The following is a 24,367-nucleotide window of genomic DNA, read 5'->3' as shown; positions in this document are numbered from 1 at the left end:
TTTGCCCTGGAGCTTCCCTGGTAGGAAATAATCAGGGCTGCTAATGAATTTATAATTTTTTAATTAGTCAGCGGTACACGATTTGTGAATTTTCACACTTTTATTTCCTATTTAAATCATTTTCTGTTGGAACAACATGTTTTCATATTGTTCAGGTTTATATTACAATATCGGCACATGTTGGTGACACACTTACTTCTTAACCATGGACCAGCGATTGGAAACCCCATTGTGTCGTCAGCAGCACATCTGAAATACCGCCGAGGGCCACGTTCATGACCTGTGGCCCTTCGCACGCGGCTCACATACGTACTCGCATCAGAATCTGTGGCCCATATGGTAATGCGGATTTTCTCTTTCCACCAAGCATTGATGGGAGCTCCTTGTCTATTATTTCAGATGCACGGCGCACGATGCGGCCCATGAATCTGAATACTCATTTGAAGAGGGTAACGCACAGCAGGTGGTGTTGATCATTCCAGGCCCCCGCGTGCCCAGTAACAGCCGTCCTCCCAAACCCATTAGGCTCCGCGATGGAGCGGCGGCAGGCTGGATGAGGCATAACCAGCAACCTCCTCTGATGAGAGTGAAAAAAAAAGAAAGAAGAAAAAAAGAAAAGGCAGAGCGAGGGAGACGGTGTCTTGCATAATGCAGCCGCCCCCAACCTCTGCTATACTCACGTGCAGCATGTGACACAGTCAAGGAAAACCCCCTAGAGCACACAGTGTGTCGGCTAGGATATGCATCTCTCCCAGTAACACACTCCGGCATGCACACAGCTGCTCGCTCCGACTGTACGCCTGTCGAAATTCAACCGCCTCCTTCCATCTTTTCGCCGTGTGAACGGGCCTCTGATTGACGCGCTACATGGAACAGGTTACTGTGCGCCGGTGTACGTGTGTGTGTGTGATTTCAAGGCTGCTTTGCTTCACTGTTACTTTTATGGGACTGGCTACACGGGCGGCAACTGGACCGCGGCTGATAGATGCCAGAGATACTCGCGTACGCCGTCACGGCGACGCAAAAAGAGTCCCGGCGTGGAGGAGTCGACGCGACGCTTGTGGGTATAACGGTAATGGCAGATAATATTAAAGTAGCGGGCGTTTGTCTGAGGCGGCATGTGGCTCGAATAGTAATGAGGCTGCAGCGTGTTCCAGATACTTAACCCACATTAGTGGAAAGCTGCGTTTACAATGTCAGCAGCTATTTCACGTTTTCCACACGGCGGCATATTGCCTGCAGTGTGTGTACACCCCTGCCCCCCCCCCACACACCCGTCTGTGCGGTTAGGTATGGCATAGCAAGGAGGCCGCAATGACAGACAGGGAAAACCATCTCACTGCAGAGCAGCAGCTCCCCGCAGGCTCACGACAGCAAATCTGGACCACTGACCTTATATATACAGTCTAGTCGAGTGGTCTTTAAAGTGAGCCCGCCTCCCCGAGGGGCACCAGAGAGCTTCACAGCAGCAGAAAATATCGAGGGGGGTGAGGGTCAGGGAAATGCCTTTTCCCTGCATCATCATCTATGTATATTGAAAAACCTCATGTCCCAGCACCACCTACATAAAAAAAACAAAACGATTTTTGAGAGCAATTTTTCTGTATTGTTTACCCTTCGATATTACTTTCTGCAGTTTTAACCAACAGGACACCTGGACTTTTTTTTGTTTGTTTGTTTGTTTGTTTGTTTGGGAATAGTATGGACGAGCTGGAACCAGCAGATGGCAGTAGTACAACTGCACAGTCGCCAACTGCCATTGAACCCAAGTGAAGAAGAAGAAGAAGGGAAATGGTCATCAGGGACACAAAAGCTGCTGATAAGAGAGAGAGGAGAGGGGGTACATCCGAATAGTTCGCCCTTCCCGATCCACTTTTCCCCACGGGTTAAAGGTTGTTGTGACAGTCGGACCGTACTTTCAGGTGACGTGAAATAATCTGACGACAGCGCAGATTAATGACGTCAGCCGTGGCGAAAAAATTACAAATATCCAAAAATTGACTACAAAAACCACATTTCTACCACTTTCCCCTGTGCCTCCAACTGCTAACATAATGTCAAATATCACAAAGTTTGAATTGAAATCAAGGGAAAAGAGGCTGACAGGTGAATAAATAACCAATCAAACTGAGAATAGGCTGCAGAAAGTTTACTTTACTGTGTTTGTTTTGCAACATCTGCATAACATTCATAGTTAGGATATGCCATTAGGATATATATTTTTAGAATATTTAAAGTTGTCCATGGCATATCATTGCATTGGTAACTTAAAATGATGCTGCTTTGAGTCATAGTGAGTTTCCCTGAACGCTCAGATCTCTTTAAATGTCGCTGCAAGGAATGGTGGGGCAACTTGATCTTTTCTCCTTTGGTAAAGGAAGCATCCGTGTTTCCTAGGCTAAAGGAGGTTTGAAAGGAAGCATTGAGCCTCCTTTCCTGAGCTTATTGAGAATTTTAATGTTCCTTATTACGGCTGCCACTTAAACACTTCTGGAGGTTATGGGAAAATAGATAGGAAAAGAAATATGAGGGACTATTTGGCTGTACCCAGGGAAACAGTCATCAGGGATGAAGAGAGCGGAGGGAAACAATGTCAATAGAGGTGGTGGGGGGTGGTAATGCAAATTTATCAATGAAAGCTGTCGTTAAACCCAAAAGAAGAAGAAACAGAACAACAACATTTTGAATTGCAGCAATACTAATAGATGTAGAAGTTACCCTGTCTACCATTTTGCTGAATTACTTGCGACACAAAAAAACATCTTTATCTGCAAAATACCAAAGAAGTATTTCACGATATCCACTGTAATACAAAACAAAAAAAACTAATCAAAATATGATAAAACCAGAAAATGGCTCAAGAGACCCGACAAAGTATTTTTCATCACTGAAAGAATGCCAATCAATTTGGCAGATGTGATTATTAAAAACAGATTGTGTCAGTTGAACACGTTCATATATTTCCATACATTAAAAAGAAAATAAAGTACAGAACTTTCACCTGCTATTCCTAAACTGCTGCCTTCTTCACCCACTGGTCTTGCATATGTTGAATATCTGCAGCCTGCTCGCCTGCATATTTGAATGTGGAATTTGGAAGCAATTTCACGGGGATGTTTTGCATATAAAGAGACGATCCACCACTACGCGCCAAAGAATGAATGGCACTACAGGCAAATGGCGGGCACAGTAAATATTGTCTCTGTAATATAGTGATGCAGTTTAGAGGCACGTAGATGAAGAGGGAAACCGCGGGGACATGAAGGACGTCCGTCTGCAGTCGTTTCTCATCACATTCAGACATTTATTGACACTGTGCGTAGAAACATAAGATCATGTCATGAGTGTTGAAGGTATTTATCCCCCCCCGGCTTAAAAGCTTAATTTTTATTTGTGTGTTTATACAAGTGAGCACATTTTCTCATCATTGATGAAAGACTTAAATGAATTTAAAGTAAGGTACTATCCAGTGAAGACCAGTGGATGTAACCTTGATCCTGAGGTAAGAGTCGCGATGAAACGATAAAGCCCGTTTTCAAGCACCGCGCAGCGTATTGCACCTCTTCTTCCCTCATCCTTTTCTCAGAGGCCACACCAGGAGTGATGTGTTGAGGCAATGCGCTCGTCTTCTCATTTCAGGCATGGCTGAGTTATTGAGGGCCGCGCCTGATCTCCATTTGATTTACCCTGCAGCCCGCTAGCAGAGGAGCAGCCTGCTGTGGGCGCCGTCGTCGCTGTACGCAAACGCAGCCAGTTCCCTTTTGTCGCAATGTGAAGGGAAGAACCACATCTGACAAGCAGTTTTTGAAATTAGAAGAGAGAGAGAGAGAGAAAAAAAAAAAAAAAAAAAACTACTATGGACATGCATGCATGATCATTAACATAAATAAAACTCATTAGCAAAAACATTGAATTAGTATTTGTTCCAGTTATTTAAAAAAAAAAAAAATCAGTTTGTGTTTAATTGCACTTGAAATATTTCAAACGTATTAAAACATACATGATAGGAGAGTTGTGAAGGCATCATTAAATACCTTAAGATTGTCTGGAACATTGATGAGTTTGCTTTCACCATTAAGCTGAGGCCTGTTTGTGTCAATAGCAGAGTCACTTCCCTTTGCCGCAGGATAGCAGTGTGCCGGAATACAACTCCACGAAAAAAGTGACACAGTCTATCAGACATTCACGCTCAGTGTTCCTTTGCGCTTCCTTTCAAATAAGACCTTTTAATCTCGGGCCTCTGCTACGGGGATGCTTTTGTGCTTCACAGCAAACAAAATTTCAAGATGGAACAAAACACCAACAAATGATTTTATATTGAAAAACTTTATTTGTAAAGATGAGCACCAAAACATTTCTATATGTATTAAAAATGCAAACCTTAAAAAAAGATCACATGAAAACCTGAAATTTCAACTACTTTTAAAAAACAGGATTAAATGGGGGAAGCGGTTGGTTTTGCCGTCTTGCCACAAACCACTTCCTGGTTCAAACCTGCTGGCAGATGAATTTTCTCTGTGTAGTGTGCATGTTCTTCATAGGTTTTCTTGAGGCGCTTCTGAGGCTGTAGTGTTTCCCTGTGAGGTGAAGTTTGAGGAATGCGACCTCAGACGTTATGAGACGATGAGGTCGGGAGAAAAGCCCCTCCGGTAGGGTGAGGGTCAAACTTAATCCAAGGCGCCTTGCTCGACTGTTTACTCTGAATAGTTGACGTCTAAAAAAGATTTGCAAGAGATGAGATTTGAGGATTATTAAAAAAACAAAAACTTTAAGTGTCTGCTTTGCATTTCCTGTTTCATGCGCCATCTGGGACTGCGTGCAGACCAGCGGAGAGTCTTAAAGAGAGTTTATCGCCGGTGCAAAGTGTTATAAATCCTGCGTATTCCTGTTGAGGTACACTTCATCCTTCACGCCGCCTCCTCTGGAGGATACGGTAAATGTTGCTTCTCCTGCAAACACACTGCGAGCAGCGCATTCAGCTGGCTGAGGTTTGTAATGTGCTCCGCGGGTATGACAACCACAGTAACGATGGATCTCTCTGTAATGACAGTTTTTTTTGATGAGATTATTTACAGCTATGTCTGTGTGCAGTGGGGGAAAGTGAGCATATTTAGGGCTTGTTCAGACACCAGAGGTGTTCTGGAATGTTCTTTCTGGGCCACTGGGGAGAAACGCCACTACTTTCTCAAGCTGGCCGAGAGATCAAGGTTTTTCTAGAGGAGGAAAGGAACCAGCGCCTTTCTGTTCTTGGGGTAGTCCTCGAACTTGGCGAGATACCATCTGTGGAGTGAGAAATATTTCCTTCGATTAGCAGGGAAACCATTCCGAGTGGGAGTGTGTGTTATTATTCTTACTTGTGGTGGGCCACAGCCCTGCTGGCGAGGACCACTGTGGTGAAGATGGCAAAAGCTGAACTGTGAACGGACTGTCCGGCCACGGCGAAGCCGGCCCACTCCGTTATCTCTCCGAGGAAGTTGGCTCCAGACACGTATTCGAACATTCCGCCTGTGGATGGGAGATACTGGCGTTACGGCGGGCGTGCTCGCCGCACAGAGACGGCCATTTTTGAGCTACAATTCGGTGTCGAGTGACATTTCCGCTATCTGCGATTTGGGGCATTCGCCGGCGCTCGCAGCAATGGTGTGACGCCTTCTTAATGGGAAAATGGCAGATTCTTGGCTGAAGGGATTCCGGACGTGCCGGGGAGTTGATTTAGAGCAACAAAGCTCACGGCTTCCTCTCGCCTCGCCCTCCACTTTTTTTTTTAATTTTCCTTCGGGGTCCGGGGACGGACTGTTTGTGCAGGTTCAGCGCGAGTTCAGGCCCAAGGTGCTATTGTTGTGGCTGCGCCCGGGGAGTCGCTCTCCCCGCGAACCTGTTGCGATTACTGATTCAGTTAGCGGATGGAAAAAAATGGGAGGGAGACTGAGCGAGAGGGCTTGTATTTGCCCAATACGTTGCTTTAACCGCACGCCGCCCTTTGTTAAGAGGAATTTGGAGATGAGCCTAAATCTTGTTTACTCAACCCCCTTCCTACATGTCACATCTCATACTATACTCTGTTTATTTTCACAGAGTAAAGGTCACATACTGGAGAAAAACAGACAAAAAAACAAAACCCCACCCTGCCTTTGCTTTCATTTGTTCAGCCTCGTTTAATTGAGGTTTTATTGGTTAATAACCTGTTGGGCAAATCAGGACATGTTGCCTGCACACAGACGTCTCCAAAACAAGGATCTGCGCAGCGATTCAGCAACACTTTCCAAAAATAAATGCAAATTTCATTGGTTTTAAAAGAAGGAGTAAGAAACATAACTCCTTTTTTGTTTACATGTACAAACCATTCCTTTAATTAGATCGGCAAACATTAAAAACGCAGAACCCAACATCTGAATTAGTCACGACCGGCAGAAATTTCCACTTTCTCATGAAAAACAAGTCATAAAAAAAAAAAAACACAGCCAAGTCGCTCTATTTTAGAAGGAATATTGAATCGGTCTGGTTGTTCACATGCACAGACATGTAATGTACGGGATCCAGCGTGGGCTCGGCCCGCCGTCTGACATGATTACTATCAACACAGTGCGGTGGAGGGAATGTCAGTGCCAGTGAAAGCAAATCCACACACACGACGAGTATTTATACACTAATGTGAGGGCTTTGGGAAGGACGAGGCGGAGAGGAGAAGATAACTTGTGACAACCTGTGATTGCGCTCACACTGTGATTCTGTATAATCACACCGCCGCGCTGGAAAATTAGCATGTAGGGTACGGAGGCCGTGGCGTTTGATGCCATGATGTGATTGCAGCTTTTTTTTGGGGGGGGCTTTCTTGTCACCAGACAACAGTGGATGCATGGGGGAAGAAAAAATACATTTAGGCTTTGAAGCTCACTACATTTTGTGATGCAATAGTGAAGTAGCTTCAGAACAAAGTTCAGGACTCCTTCACAATTGAACAATCTATTGCCAAAGTACATAAAGCAACACAATAAATGCTCAATAAGGCAGTGAAGTAGAGTTCACTGGTCTGAAAGTGGGCAACAACAAAAGATCTAGTTTCCAAAACTCCCCTCAATGGTCACTGCTCAGGGATCTCACATTGAACTGGTCACAACCTGCAAATATTTAGGCCATTTCTTTAACAACTCCCCGTCCCTTCACCGCTCTGATTGAGCAACTTGCTAAAACGTTTTTTTCTTCCGAATAGAGAAAAAGACAGGATTCTGCCACATTCATGTCAGTGCTGGATTACAGTGATGTTTGTAGTTTACAGTCCATCGAGGAGCTCTTAAGGTTCATCACCAATTCTAAACGTCGGACACGTCACCGTCTCCTATATACTCCTGTTGGATGGTCTACTCCCATTCTGCCTTCACAACTACATCAGTCACAGAAATACAGACTCTTATAATCTTTTAATGTCTGTTCCTAAAGTCGGGACTGAACTGGGGGGGGAAAAAAAAAAAAAGGATTTTTCAGGTTTGAGGCTCCATCTGTTTGGAACGAACTACAAAAAAACCCCAAAACTCAAAAACCTGGTTTCACTTTTAAATAGTTGCGTATTAACTTGGGAGGCAGACACATCTGTCTGCAGATGTTTTGAATAATAGAGAATTGATTACATTTATGCACACTTTGTGTTTTGCAAATTTGCATGTTTTTTTTAATGTATTAACATTTTCTTATACGTTTTATGTGCCCGTTTTGTCTAAACTCTAACGTTCTGCTGCCTGTCTTGCCTAGGACACTTGAAAAAACAGATTTTTAATGCCATCAAGGTTTTTCAGGTAAAATAAACTTTCTCTACCAACGTTTTTGATCCAGTTCTTTCCACCATCTGTCAACACAATGCATGTTGGATTAATGAGGCTTTCCAACTATGGCCAAGTATTTTAAAATGTAAGAAATAATCAGGACAGTGGCGAGAGCTCTGTCGGCAGCAGGATTCGAACCTGCCCACTGCCCCGCTGAAGTTTCAGTGAACCACCACTGTGATTGCTTTAGTCCATTGTTCAAAGTGATTTACAAGCCAGAACAAGCTGAGGTCATTGGGTTTCCTTCCTGCACGACGCATAAATAAAAGGTCCTGGATATTACACCCAAACATGCTTTCCTCACGTCATCTTCTGTGTTTTTGGTCGACTTTTTTTGCCGTAAGAACAGAAAATATTCCATTTGAAATGCTGTTTTTCAATCGAGGTCGGAGGCAGGATGGCAAAAACGACAATCCAAATTTGCCAGTCATGCACAAACTGAGTCAGTGTGCCATGTGACATCTGGAGTTCGGTTCCCCGCCATCTGTAACCGCACACATTTGGGATTTTCATGCCTAGATTATGCAGCTTTTTCTGTTAAATATACAAACCTTCATGACCAGAGCCAGTACCGGTGGGACTTCAAAACAAACTTGTCCTCTGGTAACCAGATTAACCCCCCCCCCCCCCACCCAAAATCGTCACTGAGCCGATTGCGTTTGAGCTTCACTTTCCCCGTGTAATCCTTTCCACAACCAAGGGAAACCCAGACGCACTGAATCTGGGCTGTGGCACGTTAATGCTGTATCCATTATTTAATTTCCACTTGAATATGCACCGGGCGTGCCAGTGCGCTAAATGTCTGAAACCCCTTACCTCTGGGAATCTTGTAATCGGTCTCTCCGGGTTTTCTGAGGTTCCTGAGGATGTGGTCGGAGTGCATGTTGACGAGCCAGCCGGCCAGCCACAGGAGAGACCCTGAAGACAAAAAGCCAAAAGCTGCGCGATCAGGAGATTTCGCCGACGAACGTCCAACAGAAAGAGCTGTAAATTTAAAGAAAGTCATTTGAACGTCCCGAGATAAATCCGCCTCTGTTTCTCTTCCAAAAGCAACATGAGGAGATTGATGTGCTGCACGGCGGATTTAGCCGGCTCAACGGTTTTTCCACCATGATGAGGTGATGACTCAGGGCACGGAGAGTGGACTTCAAAAAAAAAAAAAAAAAAAAAGCTAAACTTTGAAGAGTTTTAAGATATCGGATACTTACAAGCTTGCAAGTTTAATTGTACAAAGGTCAGTGCTATGCATGAGAATAAAACAAGCACAAAACGGATGGGGAAAAAATCTAATAAATCATATTTAATTAAGAAAAGAGTTTGCATAATGCATTAGATTTTGAAATAAAGACCTTCATGGAAAGCATCTAAAATCTAATGGCGGGAACACATTCTAAGAAGCTTAAAGAGGAAGCGACGCCTCAGTTTGTACCAGTCTGTAATAACTGGAAGATGAGGAGAGTCGTGTATGTTTTTAAAGTTAAACATAAATACTTGACTAATCGACTGTCCATACTACAGTCCACACGTCACCACAGTGGGGTTTTAGGCAACTAGTGACCTTTCCCCTCTAAAATGATCTTTATATGAACAATCAAATGGGCCCTAAAGCCATTTCCTGATAAACTTCCACTCTCTCCCTCTGCTTGAGTTCAAATCTTCACACTGTCCTTTAAATTCTAGCTGTATCCTTGAGCAGGAACAATTAAAGATTCGCTAACAAATAGTAGGGGAGACATCAGGACTCAACTGGCATTGCAATGAAGGCCATTTAAACTTCACAAGTTTCTTTGTTGTAGTGCAGAGAATATGTGATGGAAATTTCTATTTTCACAAAAACCAAACATTTTGTATCAAGAATTGCTAAAGTTCCCATAAAGGAGACAATTTTAATGGTTTTCTGGTGCCAAATACAGTGAGATGTCTTATACTTGACCTATAACCACTGCCTTTTGGTTTTAATTTCCTGAGCTGGACTGAAGCCTCTTGCAGGCCAGTTTTGTTTTTTTTTTTTATTCATTTGTATTTACTTTTAACATTTTACCTGGAGCGCTGTGATGTTTAAATACATGGTGCATTATAAAATTAAATGTATTATTTTGTTTGACAACCCTGCGCTCAGGAGTGCAACAATGGCACGTTTTCTAATCCTGTATCTGAACTGGCATGTAGGATATGGGGACATCTAGTGGTGAGGCTGCACATTACACACTTTCACTTCCAAACAGAGATAACCTATGGTGGCCTTGAAAACAGATTTAGTCCCACCAGGAGCAGGCCTGCATGGCACTTGTTGAACTCTATACCTTTAAAACCCAAAGTTACACCTAATTTCTGACACCGTTTATACATGAAGTGTCGTTGCCGTTGAATTCAATCCATGAGTGTCTGTGCTTCTATCATTAGAGTGGATGAAACCTGATTTCAGCACATGGCATTTCTTTGGTCATAGGTCTTTTTTGGGTCCTATTACAACGGTGCTAAAACTGGCTCTGAGGCTGGAGTGTTCAATATACGGCCCGCGGGCCAAAAGTGGCCACCCAGAGGACCCAGTGCAGGCTGTGGGACAAAGATCACTTGAAACTACTTTTTGTAATCTGTCCAAGAATTCTACCGTTGTTCCTGGCATTTGCCCAATATGTTGATTTAAAGTACCAAAATGCTCATTGCAATGCATTGCACACACTTCTGTTCACAGACCTACCTATAATGAAGCATGGGTGTTTCACCCAGTCTGCAGGGTACTCAGCATACTGACTCAGGTATCTGATCTGCATGTACCCATTATAGATGCAGAACACAAAGGCCAGGATGAATGAGACGAAGGGTGTCGGTTTCCCGCCTCGTATCAACAGCGGATAAATGAGAGATCTGCAGAGAAACAAAATGTTAGTAACCGAAATCTTGTTTGTTTAAAGTTGAATAAGAAAAGACTTGGTGAACTTAAGAAAGTCATTTTCCATGGAACTGGTCAAATTGCAATTTGTTTGCGTGAGGAAAGTTCCTGAAAATGAAGGCATTAAATACTGTTTAAGCTGCTCTCTTAAAGGACTTGTGTATCTTATGAAGTGTCTGGAGTAGGCCACTATTCTGCATTTTAATAAAATCCAGGGGAGTGAGTGGACAGCCAGCATATACAATCGCTTCCTATGCACTGCATTTAAAATGGGGAAAATATAGGTCCCAAGACAGAACCCTATGGAACTCCATGTTTAACTTTGGTTAAACATGGAAGGGGAAACTGTCCGATAAATATGAATTAATCCAGTTCAGTACCTTTTTAAAGACTGGAACATGAGGAACTGGATTCTCCATGATGAATGAATGAATTTATTTAGATTCTCTACAAGCGCATACAAAATAAAACTATTTTTTATGATACTGAAAAAACCCAAGGATGACAAAAAGTCAAGACTTATTTCCATTGTGGTACTCAAAATCATATGAAATGGTGACTGGACTATTAAAAAGATATTGTACTAAAGCACAGTATAACTTTAGAATGGAGATAAAGACAAGTTCTACCAATACAAATCAATTGCAAAAAAATATTTATATATATTCCAACATAAGTTATCACAGACTAATTAATCACAAAAAGAAAAAACAAAATGAGAAATATAAACTATGCATCACAGCTAGTTAAAGTATTTGAAAATAAGTAGTTTGCATGGATTCCAATAAAAACCCCTTGACTTGTTTAACAATGCTGTTACATAAATGCAGAACATGTGGAAGAGGGTGTGGGGATACATTGGAGATCTGCAGCAGGAGTGTAAATAACTGACAACAGCAGACCTATGGCTTCACGTTACTGTGTTGTATTTGGTGCTATACAAATAAAGTTTAATTGAATCGACATCAAAAATCACCTGACCGCTCACGAGCCGACATACCTCTGGGTGTAGTGACACATGTACATGGCGATGAGCAGCTGATTCTCCAGCGCTGACGTTTTAGAGGAGGCTGAGCAGACCAAGAGGGCGAGGGGCAGAAAGAAGGCGGGCAGCTCCTGCACGAACCAGGCGAACCTGGCATTCACTGGAAATCCGTATTTGTCGGTGGTGTAGCGGCCATACGGGACGTTCTGGAACAGCAAAGCGACGAAGGAGCAGGCTGCCATGAAGAGCATGACGTAGGCCATGCGGTCCAGGGCGAGCAGCTCCTGCTGCTGGGAGGAGAAGAGCAACGAGAGCAGCGCCTCCATCGCAACAGGACTGTGAAAGAAGGGGATTAAAAAAACACAGTGTTTGGCGACTTTTGACGTTTCAACGCGCGCCCTACACACGCGGAAGCGGCCGACTGTATGATGCCTCGCGATGGGCTTCGACCTATAAACACGCGTGGACAGATATGGCGTAGATGCCAGCCAGCCAATCAGAACGCTCTATTCTACATCATACATTAAATAGTGTACAGGTGTGCCCAAACTCGGGTCTTGGAGGGCCGGTGTCCTGCATGTTTTAGGTCGCTCCCTGCTTCAGCACACCTGAATCCAATGATGATGTCATCACCAAGGCTGTGAAAAAGCCCAATAACGAGCCTTTCATTGCATTCACCTGCGCTGCAACTGGGAGGGAGATGAAACATGCAGGATTCTGGCCCTCCAGGACCCGAGTTTGGGTACCATATATATACATATAAATTGAAATATATATATACACACAGAAGTACAGTATTTTGCAATGCACGTTCACATTATTATGCAAGAATTGGTGTTTTGGGTGTCCATCCGAATAATCAGGGTGTCAAAATATATTTTGGTGGTGCTGGTCATATATATGATGTGTGTGTGTATTGTCTTTGTAACTAGACCTTAAATAGGGTATTCTCGTCCATGCAATACAGTGAAAAATAAAAAAATATAAATAATTTAAAAAATCTCATAAATCCAATTGCTTGGTGGTTTGTCCAGCCAGATTGGAGCCTTTTCCAGGCGACTTTTGGCCCAGGGGCCTTATGTTTGACGAGTGTAAAGTGATAATGAAATTTAAGCTTAAATAGTAGTGTTGAAACTTAAATTTGTTGGATGTATATAGTGAAGTATTTGCACAAGTATATTGACTCTCTTAACTTTGACCCCAAAGAACTTTGGTCTGCTCATCAATCAATGGCCAGTTTTATATTCCAGTAGATGGCATTTACTGTTTTGGATCATTTGTAAAGATTAAAACGACTCAGTGGGTGTCAACATTGACATAATCTGGGCATTAGTATCACATTTTTAACCCGAGTTGTTCACTGTTACAGTTCATACTGTCTAAAGTATTTTAATTGTTTAAGCATAATTTAGCATTCAAGCCATATTAAACTCCTTTGCATCTACTTATCAACATTTCGCTGAAATTACAATACAGTTGTATTTAATTTATCAGATAAACATATCAGAAAAATGCAATAGCTATAACACTCTTCTCTTTTTAGACACAGATGTGATATGTTCAAGTCCAACCTCTGTAAAGGTTGGGCCATCAACAGATATCACAACTTCAGCAATGAATGGTCACTCAAATAATGTGATGTTGATTGTATTATTATTATTACTATTGTTTAGTAATTTACATTTGATTATGTTGTAAGAGTATTTATATTGTATTTCAGATTTTTTTGTACATTTTTAATTTGTTAAGCATGTGAATTGGATGACATATGGTCTTATAAATGAAATACAATGGTACACATATGCCATCTGATTACTTTTGTAAGGCTATCCAAATTGCAGATGGAGGGGTGTTATAAAATCCCACCTGGGGTGCTACATTGGGTAGAGTCGGTTCTGGTCATAAACCAAACCAAAACAGATCATCATCATCATCATCATCATCATCATCATCAGTAGTAGTAGTAGTAGTAGTAGTAGTAGTATGTGAAGACATCCTTCCTCAACAGAAACGACCACTACACTACTGGAAGTGTCCTCATCCAACATGGCGACTGTGCTGATACAAAGCCGATCAAGAGTGCCTGGCTCATATACATGATAAAGTCATACTACATTATCAAGCTTGGGAAGGTTACTTAAAAAATGTAATCTGTTACAATTACAAGTGACCTGTGAAAAAAAACATACTCTTAACTAAACTAAACTAACTTACTCTAAGTACTAAACTAAAAAGTAATGTACCAGAGTAGTTTTAGTTACTTTTGGATTACTTCACCACAGACAAGAAAGAATACAATGTGTCATCTGCTCAGTGTTTTGACACATCTTATACACGCATCGCACTTAACAGAACAAGTTGAACTATCAAAACTCAGTAAACAAAAAAAAAACAGTGTTGGATTTGCTAAATAATCAAAACCACAATACAAATGAAGTTTTCAATTATGTACGTATTTGTTCTCAAAACTATTTCTATTCAAGAAAATGTGCTCATCTCTTAAACTCACTCTGTTTCCTCATTTGTTTTAATGTTGTTTTTTTCCGGACTTAAATATAAATGTTTGATAGGTTTGAGAGGCTGTTTCTGGCAGAATAAATCACTGATTGATAATAACTAAACAACCCGCTGGACACGCCACTGAGTCAACAGCAGACTTAAAAAATAATAATAATAAATAAGTTATGGCGCATGTCGACCCAATTAATAACTAAAACATGAGATCCCCTAAACGTATTGAGAATGACTTACTACCATCAGCACCAGTACTGGTATTGGCAGGTTACTGGCAGGTTATGAGCTAATAAAACTAGTTGACAGAGTCCAGGTGTGTTTCAGTGAAAGTGAGCGGGTTTTGTGGAACCGAGATGTTTCTTCAGGTGAGACATCGAGTTCCTGGACTTTAACAGCACTTTCACGGCTGGGAGGCATAATTTGCATTGTTCAAGTTAAAGTTAAGAGCCTTCTCCGATTTCAAAACAAAACGACGTCTGAATTTCCATGAAGGCTGCAGAATCCATGGCAACGCATGCGTTCGTTGTTGCAGTCTACCTGAAAGCGTCGGGAAGTGTCGCAATGCCAGTGGGCGGTGGATGTAACGGCTGCATTTCTTGTTTATTCCATTTATTTTTATGTTGGAATTCCGCTCTGTAATCCCATATTTTTCGAATATACCTACCTGTAACGAGATTGCATTTTTTTATGTACTGTAACATATTCCAGTTACATTTTTTTTGGTATCCTAATTACATAATGCCCTTACAAGTAATTCGTCACTCCCCAACCCTGTACATTATAGATAAGTTAATAAAGATAAAGAGCATATGCCTACTTTGTGATTTTTTTTCCTCAATACTCTGGAAGAAAATACATTTTTGACAGCAGTAAATGCGTCAGAATGATGCAAAACTGACTTTTATTCAGGCAGAATATGGGGGCACCTCGCCTGGGTCCTGATTCACGTGGGTCAGAGGCAACACGTTGACGGGAGCAGTGCGTTTCACTGGCTGTGTTTCTGCTCTCTGCCAGACTTTGATGCTCATCTGTCGGCCTCTAACAATCACGATATTACGCAGATTTGTGTCCAGGGTCGTGACTGTTTCCGAAATGGGGAAAAGAAGCAGACAGAGGCAGAAAAACCAGAATACTGGCAGGGACGACAGAGACATCGCTGTAAGACTGCGCACACAATATGGCTAATCACAGAAGCTACATACAACATCTCCATTTAAATGTTAAAAATGCAAATATGGCTCATTGAAACTCTGGTAACGACTTTTTTTTTTTTTTAACGTATGGAGTCGGGCTGTGATGTGAAAAGGTTTCTCTGTTGGCTATCATAACTTGTACAGTCATGTGTGAGCTTTTAATCCATCCAGCGTGTTTTTTTTCTCTTTATTTCGCCTCAACAGATTTTAACATTATCTAGCCATGCATACAGTCGAGAAGACATTGATTTACGTCCTGATTCAAAGTTATAAGCTGTCTCAAGATAACGGAATTTCTATGGACATTAATTCTACATGTACTCCTCACAGGCATAACTAATACAACCCAATATAATTTCCAGCTCAACCTGAATACCGTGCTACATGTTTCGATGTGATTTCGTGCATTAACCATAAAATCCTTGCGTTAACCCAGGGCTGGGGAGCCGGATATGCTGACATTATCAAGGAGAACAAGCTATTTGAGCACTATTACAAGGAGCAGGCTCTGGTGCCCGAGGGAGAGTTTGAAGAGTTCATGGAGGCGATGAGGGAACCGCTGCCAGCGACCATCCGCATTACAGGTTACAAGAGGTGAGAGGGCGAGCATGAGTTAATATTACATTCGAATCAGGGGTGGTCAAATCAACCTCGATGGGATCTTTATATCCATTATTATCAGTCTGTGAGGAATCTTGACGTGGCAGTGGTTCATATTCCATGGCCACCACCCTGGCTCCTTGAGCACAGCCTGTTACCCCGTCTTTTCTGCCTCCAGCCATGCCAAAGAGATTCTCCACTGCCTGAAGGAGAAATACTTCAAAGATATCCAGGAGCTGGAGGTGGACGGTCAGAAGATCGAGGCTCCGCAGCCTCTCAGCTGGTAATCTCCATCACGTGGTTCAGCGCAACGCTGAGTTCAAACCTCAGGCTCGACACCAGTGTGTCTGTCCCCTGTCCAGGTACCCCGATGAGCAGGCGTGGCACACCAACATGAGCAGGAAGATCATCAGGAAGTCCCCCCTGCTGGAGAAGTTTCACCAGTTTCTGGTTAGCGAGACTGAGTCGGTGAGTTATACGGGAGTTAAAACAAAACCTTTTTACAAGAGCAGTTATTGTTTAGGCTGGGTTTTGTTTTTGAGTGTTATAGTTAAGTGAGGGTTCAGTAAAGCAGACATGACTGTGTTCGTCCTCGCAGGGAAACATCAGCCGTCAAGAAGCCGTCAGCATGATCCCTCCTCTCCTCATGAAGATCGAGTCCCATCACAAGGTGAAAAAAACATCACAGGAGACATTATTTTTTTTCCACAATTTGTGCCTTCAAGCAATAACGATGTCCAAACCATTTCCTCTGCAGATTCTGGACATGTGCGCAGCTCCAGGTTCAAAAACGGCCCAGCTGATTGAGATGCTGCACGCTGACATGGAAGTGCCGTTCCCCGGTGAGGGAAAAAAAAAACACCTTTTAAACCAGAAAGGATGTGGAAGTCCCATCTCCTGTGTATTAACGGTGTCAATCCACGCCGCCTTGCAGAGGGCTTCGTCATCGCCAACGACGTGGACAACAAGCGCTGCTACCTGCTGGTGCACCAGGCCAAGCGCCTCAACAGCCCCTGCATCATGGTGATCAACCACGACGCCTCCTGCATCCCCACGCTCCAGATCGAGTCGGACGGCAGGAGGAACGCCCTCTTCTACGACCGCATCCTGTGCGACGTGCCCTGCAGGTCAGTCTGGGTTTGGAAGCTGCTGGAGGAGGAAAATGTCACGGGAGGAGATTTGATGGGGCAGATGGCGGCGGGGCTTTGCCGACATCTTTCCCCAAGGAGTTGCTTGTTGCAGCAGTGATGTGATGAGTCGGCGTTTCACCGGTGTTTGGGGGGGGGGGGGATCTCTCGTGTCTTCATGCTGACGCCGCTGTCTGCTCTCTGCTTCACAGCGGGGACGGCACCATGAGGAAGAACATAGACGTTTGGAAGAAATGGACAACCAGCAACAGCCTGCACCTCCACGGGTGAGTTTGGGGGGGGGGAGGTTCTCGCACGACACATCGGGAAACCGTGCGTTCCACTGAATTGATTAAACAAATTCAAGAATGCAGCTGATCTGGAAAGCTGGCGGTGTTGCAGAGTGTGTTATGTGTGTGCGTCTCCACCAGGCTCCAGCTGCGGATCGCCGTGCGCGGCGTGGAGCAGCTGGCTGTGGGAGGGAGGATGGTCTATTCCACCTGTTCACTCAACCCTGTGGAGGATGAAGCCGTCATAGCCGCCCTGCTGGAGAAGAGCGAAGGTAATAAACTGACCCGTGATTAACATCATGTGCTCCATCATGATTCAGATTCCACATTGACGGAGGAATAAATCCATAAATTAGAAATAGCATGTTGAAGTGGGTGTACTTATGTACACCACTCCTCATCTCACCGATTTAAGTTGGGGAAACACATTTTAATGTTTGTGTCTATGTCATTGCCATTTAGATTTTGTGGATTCCCCAATATTTTATCTTTCAATATCTAGAATCTGTTCAGTATCACTGTGGGTATTTTACTGCATGTTATACATCTGTGCTGAGTGGTCTTCTCAGACCCGCAGAAGTTTTTGGTTGTATTGTTACGTCTAGGACATGATCTCTGCTTTCTGGTCATTTTTTTGAGTTTTCCAGATATGATGAAGAGTAAATGAGTTATGGTTAATAGAAGCATCCATGCAATGTAGAAATAACTGGATTATTTCATTACAATGGACCTTCTCATCCTAAATTCACAACAATAATAAAATAACTTGTGTAGCATCTTTCATGCACTGCAGCTCAAAGTGCTTCACAGTTTAGAAAGGAAAACACTTCATAGCATCGGTTCAGTGTTAAATCAGAGACCCCTCCCCCCCCTCCAGGAGCGCTGGAGCTGGCAGACAGTTCGTCCGACCTGCCGGGCCTGAGGTGGATGCCCGGGGCGACTTCCTGGAAGGTAAAGCAACAAACAAACTTCAGTCTTCACTCGTCACCACCGAGCCGCGTCTGACTGTGGCTTATGCTCTCCGGTCTGCAGCTGATGACCAAAGAGGGCCAGTGGTACTCCGACTGGTCCGAGGTGCCCGTCAGCCGTCAGACACAGATCCGCCCCACCATGTTCCCCCCCAAAGACAAAGACAAACTGGCAGACATGCACCTGGAGAGATGGTATGAGCACATGCACACCCTTTAAGGCTGGGCTGTATGAAGTGTTAGAGCGTGTCCTTTTGTAAACTGCAGTTGTTGGTTCGTCCCCTGGGGGCTGCAACGAATGCCGAGTGATTTGAAGGGGACATATGCAAAATACAGTTAAGAAAGTCTGACGTCTCTTTCTGGCTTATTTCGTTTTTTCTAAAGTGTGTAGAGAGAAGAGGTGTAAAATGATCCCGGGATGCTTGCGGCGTTAAAATTGAATATAGTTTAAGTGATATCCAGATTTCCTGCATGAAATACGTGAAACAAATAATTGAGGCAAAATGGAACTCTTGGAGCTTTTTCTGCCTCTATTCAAATCAAATTCATCGGCTTTGTAACGTGTCCGATTTTATTTTTCTCTCTCTTACATCGAGTTATTAACAAGCACACACAGCCAGTGTTTGATGACACGCTGTGTTTGATGATGTCATGTCTACTCGAGGTGCTCATTCGGTGTAGTCCCAGCAGAGGGCGCTCCCATCACATACTGTCAAAGCACCCCTTAGAAATTGTTGAGAATATTTCCTAAAAAAGGAACGATTGGATCCTTATTTTGTTTTACAGTAGGCAGCACTGTGAAACCCAGTGTGTGTGTGTGTGTGTGTGTGTGTGTGTGTGTGTGTCTGTGTATGTGTGTGTGTGTGTCAGTATGAGGATTCTGCCCCATCACCAGAACACTGGAGGTTTCTTTGTGGCCGTGTTGGTGAAGAAAGCCCCGATGCCTTGGAACAAAAGATATCCCAAGGTACTCCATCTCTCTCACACACACACATGACCTTAACGGATGAGCGATTTCCACACGCGTCTCACCCAAGGTGGGAAATGGAGCGTGATCCTCCCCTCACTGTGTCTCTCTCTCCATCCTCTCGTCTCCAGCTGAGGAAGGACGCCTCCTCCAGCTCGGCCTCCCCGGCGGCGCCGTCCCCGGCGGGCCTCCCCGAAGGCTCACCGGAGGAGGCCGAAGGAGCCGTCGCTGACGGGAAGGCGGACGTAGAGGCCGACAAGGAGGCGACCACTGGAGATCCTGCCACGCAGGAGTCCGCCGCCAAACAAGACGGCGGCGTGTGTGGGTGAGTCACGCTCGTCCGGTGCTCGTGGACAAAAGGGAAGCTGCTGAGTCACAGGTGGACTCCCGTTTTCCCCCCCTTCAGGCCTCCACCCTCTAAGAAAATGAGGCTGTTTGGGTACAAGGAGAACCCCTTTGTGTTCCTGACTGCAGACGACCCCGTCTTCACCACCATCCAGTGAGTGTGTGTGTCTGAGCACCGCATTCTGCTTCCAGCCTCTAGCAACGTTTGAAAGACTCTCCGTTTTCCCCTTCGTAGATCTTTCTACGATCTGTCTCCCGACTTCCCCAAGCTCAACGTCCTGACCCGGACCCACGAGGGCAAGAAGAGACACCTGTACATGGTGTCCAAGGAGCTCCGCAATGTGCTGCTCAACAACACCGAGCGGATGAAGGTGCGTGAGCAGGAGAATCTATAATCGATCTCCACTGGAGAATCAAGTATAGATCTGCTCGGAGGTGCATTGTGGTTATTACAGACTTATTGGTGCCTTTCTTTTTTTTCCCCTCTCTTCGCGTAATCGAGGGAAGCAGGATAAACTGATGTCTTTATTCCACCCTGTCGCGCCTGCACAGGTGGCACTCTGCTTTGTTCTTCTCTGTGTTTGATGCTTCTCACTTTTTACTCCACTTTCTCTTCGGCTGGAGCGAACATAAGGATTCTTAAAAAAAACCAAAAAAAAACATCACAAAGAAAAAACCAAACTGTTAAACCGAGCCTTCTCCCTCCTGCTCACCAGAGTTTAATATCGATCACTTCTGCTTTGATAGCCTCGTGTTAAATCACCACATAAATTTGCTTCATTTCCCCCTAGGTTAGAACAATACAGCGTGTATATTTATATCAAATCTGTTTTCGGATGCAAATCAGTGCCGATCGCTTCTCCTCCTGCTGGGACGCCAGAGACCGGCTGCACGGTTCTCCAATATCTTCTACTGTCGCTGCCTGCAGCCAAAGAGTTTGGTGTAATTACTAAAGACATCAATGATTTGACTGCGAGGAACATCATGACTCACTGTTTGTACTTTTAAACGACGAGTCTGTAAATAAAATGTAGTTTTATTGCTCATTTCTGGAGAGCAACAACATTACACTGTGACTGTAGTTTGCATGTGAAATGTGAGCTAAATGTAGGTACAAGTATAAAAGTACAATATGTGATATGTTAATGTAAATCAGCAGAATGCAGCAAAACAGCAGGGTAGTGGTTTGCTCTCACGTCTCATAGTGGGTCCTAGGTTTGACTCCAGATTGGGCTTGGCATGCTCTGTCCTGCAATACACACCCACACCTCCAGATGGTGTATTGAGCCAGTCAGACCCCATTAGACAATGTTTTCAATTGAGAATAAAAACCCTTTCGTTGTGGTTTTGGGATCTATTTATATGACAACCATTGTTAATGTTGCTAGCGTATTGTTCTCTTGAGTGCATGCATGTGTGTTTTCATCACAAATACAAACGGCACCCACTAGTGGCCCAACAAGAGAACTGCATCATTTATAGTGTTCCTGTCGTTTCCGTGTAAACGAAAAAAGTTTATGAAACGAAAATGCAAAACTGATGCATTTTCACTTGAAACGTCGTCGTGTAAACGGGGCCTTAAAGAAGCAGCTAGAAGAGGAGCTAACCAACACAATGGCTGCTGACGCATCTTTTTTTTCTCTCCTGCAGCTCAGATCCAAACCTATGGCTATATTTATACTTTATTCATGCAACATTTCTGTATTTCTACCAGCTTCTTTAGGTTTTCCACTTTCAATCAATCAATGAGCCGACAAGAATTAGTAGAACATGAAGCCCATTACACGTTTGTCCCAATTTCCTTCCTTGCATTTTCTCCACAAACTTGTATTTTATTAGATTTAATGCTTGTGGACTGCTATGGAAAGTTTCACTCCCACCTCGATACAATCGCACACCAAGACAAGACAACAAAGTCTTGGCTTTGTCTGCATCCTCTCTTTATCTGTAACAGTTTCTTGGATCGAAACGATTTCCATTAGAAATTATTTTCTCAAGACACAATAAAAACAATTGTTCTTTTATTGGATTCCCTTTTATTGGATTCTCTTTTATAAGTTGGATTTGACAGAGAGGTGTAGACGATGTTTAATGAGACTCCAGCTGTGTTTTTTGTTTCCCAGGTTATCAACACCGGAGTGAAGGTGTGGTCCCGCAACAGCGACGGAGAGGAGTTCGGCTGTGCCTTCAGACTGGCTCAGGATGTAAATCTCACACACACACGTACATTATTAGCATTGTTCAGGAAGCCGCACAATAATTGCAGGTGTGGAAAAAAAATAAAATAAATTTTCTGTAAAGCCTCTTGTTCTTGGTCGGCCTTGTTAATTGAAAGCTCCACAGTTATAAAATCCTTCCCCATTCTTAGGTGCACATTTTCCTTATACTTCCTCTAATCCTCCTTTTCTAATGCAAATTAATGTTTGGCTCTCAAGTGTTAAAGTATTATTAAATACTGAACATATTCCCTGCCCTGCAAATTCTTTTGAGTTGATGAGACATTATTGTTGCGTTGTGGAAAGGCTTCTTGCCGCCATCGCCGCGGCTGAAGAAGCACGAGGCCAGACGGCCAAATTCACACATCAATAAACCGATAATGAATTCATTTCAAGAGTTTGCCGTGGCCGTCTCCTTGCAGGGCATCTACACTCTGCAGCCGTACATTCACTCCCGGATCATCAGAGTGAGTGTGGAGGACATCAAAGTGCTGCTGACGCAGGAGAACCCCTTCCTCAGCAAACTGGAGGAGGACGCTCACTCTCAGGCCAAGAAAATAGGTATTTAACATCTCCAACAATGGAATTGGGATTACGACACAAGCGTCTCCTTTGAGCCGGCGGTTTTGGACGCAGCAGCAGCAGCCCGCAGGTCGGCGCCGCAGATTAGTGGCTGCAAGGTTCACGGCTCGACTGGCAACAAATGAAAGAGGAGAGTAAATGCTTGGCCCTCCTCAACAAAACGCTGCCCTTGAGCAAGGCGCTGACCTAAAAAGCTCAGGAAAAGGAGCCAGTGTGAGCCACAGTAGTCTCACTGCGTGATGCTTTTGTAATTGAATGTCGGAGGCAGGCAGGGTGAGCATGTAGCATTTGTTACGCAGGTGTTAATTACTGAGCGCGAATAATAAGAAAGACTTTTAACTGGAAAATGATATCTGTGGAGCTGATGTTTATAATTAATGCAGGCTAGACATTAAAGTTGAGCTTTTTAGAAGTTATCCAAGCTGAATATCAGCTTCTTTTTTAAAACGGTTCTTAAAAAGGAACAGATTATCTCTACGTTTTCCTTCTAAAAGGGGGTTTTGTCTTGCAGTCTGTCCTGTATGGATTTAAATACACCGTTATTCTGTCCTCAGGAATGGGCAGCATCGTGTTGAAGTACCTTCCTAACCCAAAGTGAGTAGCTTAACTCGCTCCTCTGTATCTGTGGAAGTGGAGGCTGGTTTTCCCCGGGTTTTTTTCTGACTCCCACCGTTGCTTTTCCGCGTCTCAGTAACCCGGACGAGCCGCAGTGTCCCATCCAGCTCTGCGGCTGGAGGGGGAAGACGTCCATCCGGGCATTCGTCCCCCGAAACGAGAGGTTCCACTACCTCCGAATGTTAGGGGTGGAAGTCTTCAGAGACAAGCAGGGCATGGGGCAGAAAAAGAAGGACGGCGATGAGGAGGTAAAGGAGGAGGAGGGCGGAGCAGCAGAAAACGAGGCTGAGCTGGACTCGGAGAACGGAGCCGAATCAAAGTCTGCCAGCTGCAACAAGGAGCCGAGCAGCTGAGGAGAGCGTGAGAGAAGACGATGGACTGATGAGCTCCGAGAGCTGTCGGCCTGGTCCTCCAGCCAGGCTCCGGTGGCGGAGGAGGCCGCTGTGCCTCGACGGTTTGCCCCACACTGCCCCCTGCAGGAGGACGCCCTGCCACACGTAGACTTTTTTTTCCTCTTTGGGATCCTTCCCAACCTTTATTTTTTTGTTTTTTTTAGTTGAAGTTTTAATGATTTATTGTCTTATTTTTATATAACTTTTCAGTGTTTTAACAAAAGTTGTATCCCGCCGGACAAGTGGCGTCAGTTTCCTTTCTGTTGCTCCCGTTTGGAGAGGTTTGTATTGATTTTCCACACCTGTGATTAAACAGAAGTGTTGCATTCATTAAAAGCGTGAAAGGTTCACTTTGTTGCATATTATTTCACTTCAACTTGAGAAGAACAGGATGGAAGGAACATTTTGAAACCATCTTCTTTAACTGCATCAGAGTTTTAACATTTTCCACAGTGGTGTAGTGAGAAGACACTGTTGGGTCTTTGTGGTACACGGTGAACCCCTCTTACTCATATACTTTTATTTTTAAGCCACGACGCAATAGGTACATAGACACATAGTCACGTGTTGTGGATTCTAGTCCAGACCGGGCCCTTCTATGGGAAGTTTGTATCTTTGCTCTTCAGTCTAAAATCATGCATTCGTGGGTAATTTGTGGCTTCCATTGCTTGTACTTGTGTGTGTGTGTGAGACCGTTTGTCTCTGTGTGTTTGCCCTGTGATGACTGATGATGGACATCACGGGCACAGAAGAGACGGTCGCCTATGAATGCTGGTCATGTATGACATGATGAAAAATGCAGTAAGAAACCACATGACTGAAGAAGAACCAGACGCCACAAGGGGAAACCGTAGCTAAAGAGC

The 24,367-nt window shown here is 43.9% G+C and overlaps 2 protein-coding genes across 2 annotated transcripts; one reads left to right on the top strand and one right to left on the bottom strand.

Annotated features, from left to right (window-relative positions):
- Positions 1–4,439: 4,439 nt before the first annotated feature.
- srd5a1 (steroid-5-alpha-reductase, alpha polypeptide 1 (3-oxo-5 alpha-steroid delta 4-dehydrogenase alpha 1)) lies at positions 4,440–12,191 on the bottom strand. The gene is made up of 5 exons (XM_080515489.1): positions 11,711–12,191; positions 10,519–10,685; positions 8,634–8,735; positions 5,355–5,505; positions 4,440–5,280 (listed from the first exon to the last, which is right to left on the bottom strand). Exons 1-5 carry the CDS (start codon positions 12,019–12,021, stop codon positions 5,214–5,216), a joined length of 798 nt encoding a protein of 265 aa, XP_080371615.1. The 5' UTR covers positions 12,022–12,191; the 3' UTR covers positions 4,440–5,213.
- Positions 12,192–15,194: 3,003 nt separating this feature from the next.
- Positions 15,195–23,798, top strand: nsun2 (NOP2/Sun RNA methyltransferase 2). The gene is made up of 19 exons (XM_080515719.1): positions 15,195–15,367; positions 15,839–15,996; positions 16,181–16,285; positions 16,365–16,470; positions 16,601–16,672; positions 16,760–16,844; positions 16,937–17,129; positions 17,342–17,416; positions 17,561–17,691; positions 18,297–18,370; positions 18,452–18,582; positions 19,258–19,354; positions 19,486–19,679; positions 19,761–19,853; positions 19,935–20,070; positions 21,823–21,903; positions 22,338–22,476; positions 23,052–23,091; positions 23,189–23,798. Exons 1-19 carry the CDS (start codon positions 15,230–15,232, stop codon positions 23,463–23,465), a joined length of 2,325 nt encoding a protein of 774 aa, XP_080371845.1. The 5' UTR covers positions 15,195–15,229; the 3' UTR covers positions 23,466–23,798.
- Positions 23,799–24,367: the final 569 nt, after the last annotated feature.

Source organism: Blennius ocellaris, assembly GCF_963422515.1.
Source record: "Blennius ocellaris genome assembly, chromosome: 20".
NCBI classification, from domain to species: domain Eukaryota; kingdom Metazoa; phylum Chordata; class Actinopteri; order Blenniiformes; family Blenniidae; genus Blennius; species Blennius ocellaris.
This window is presented reverse-complemented; position numbering and strand designations above follow the sequence as displayed.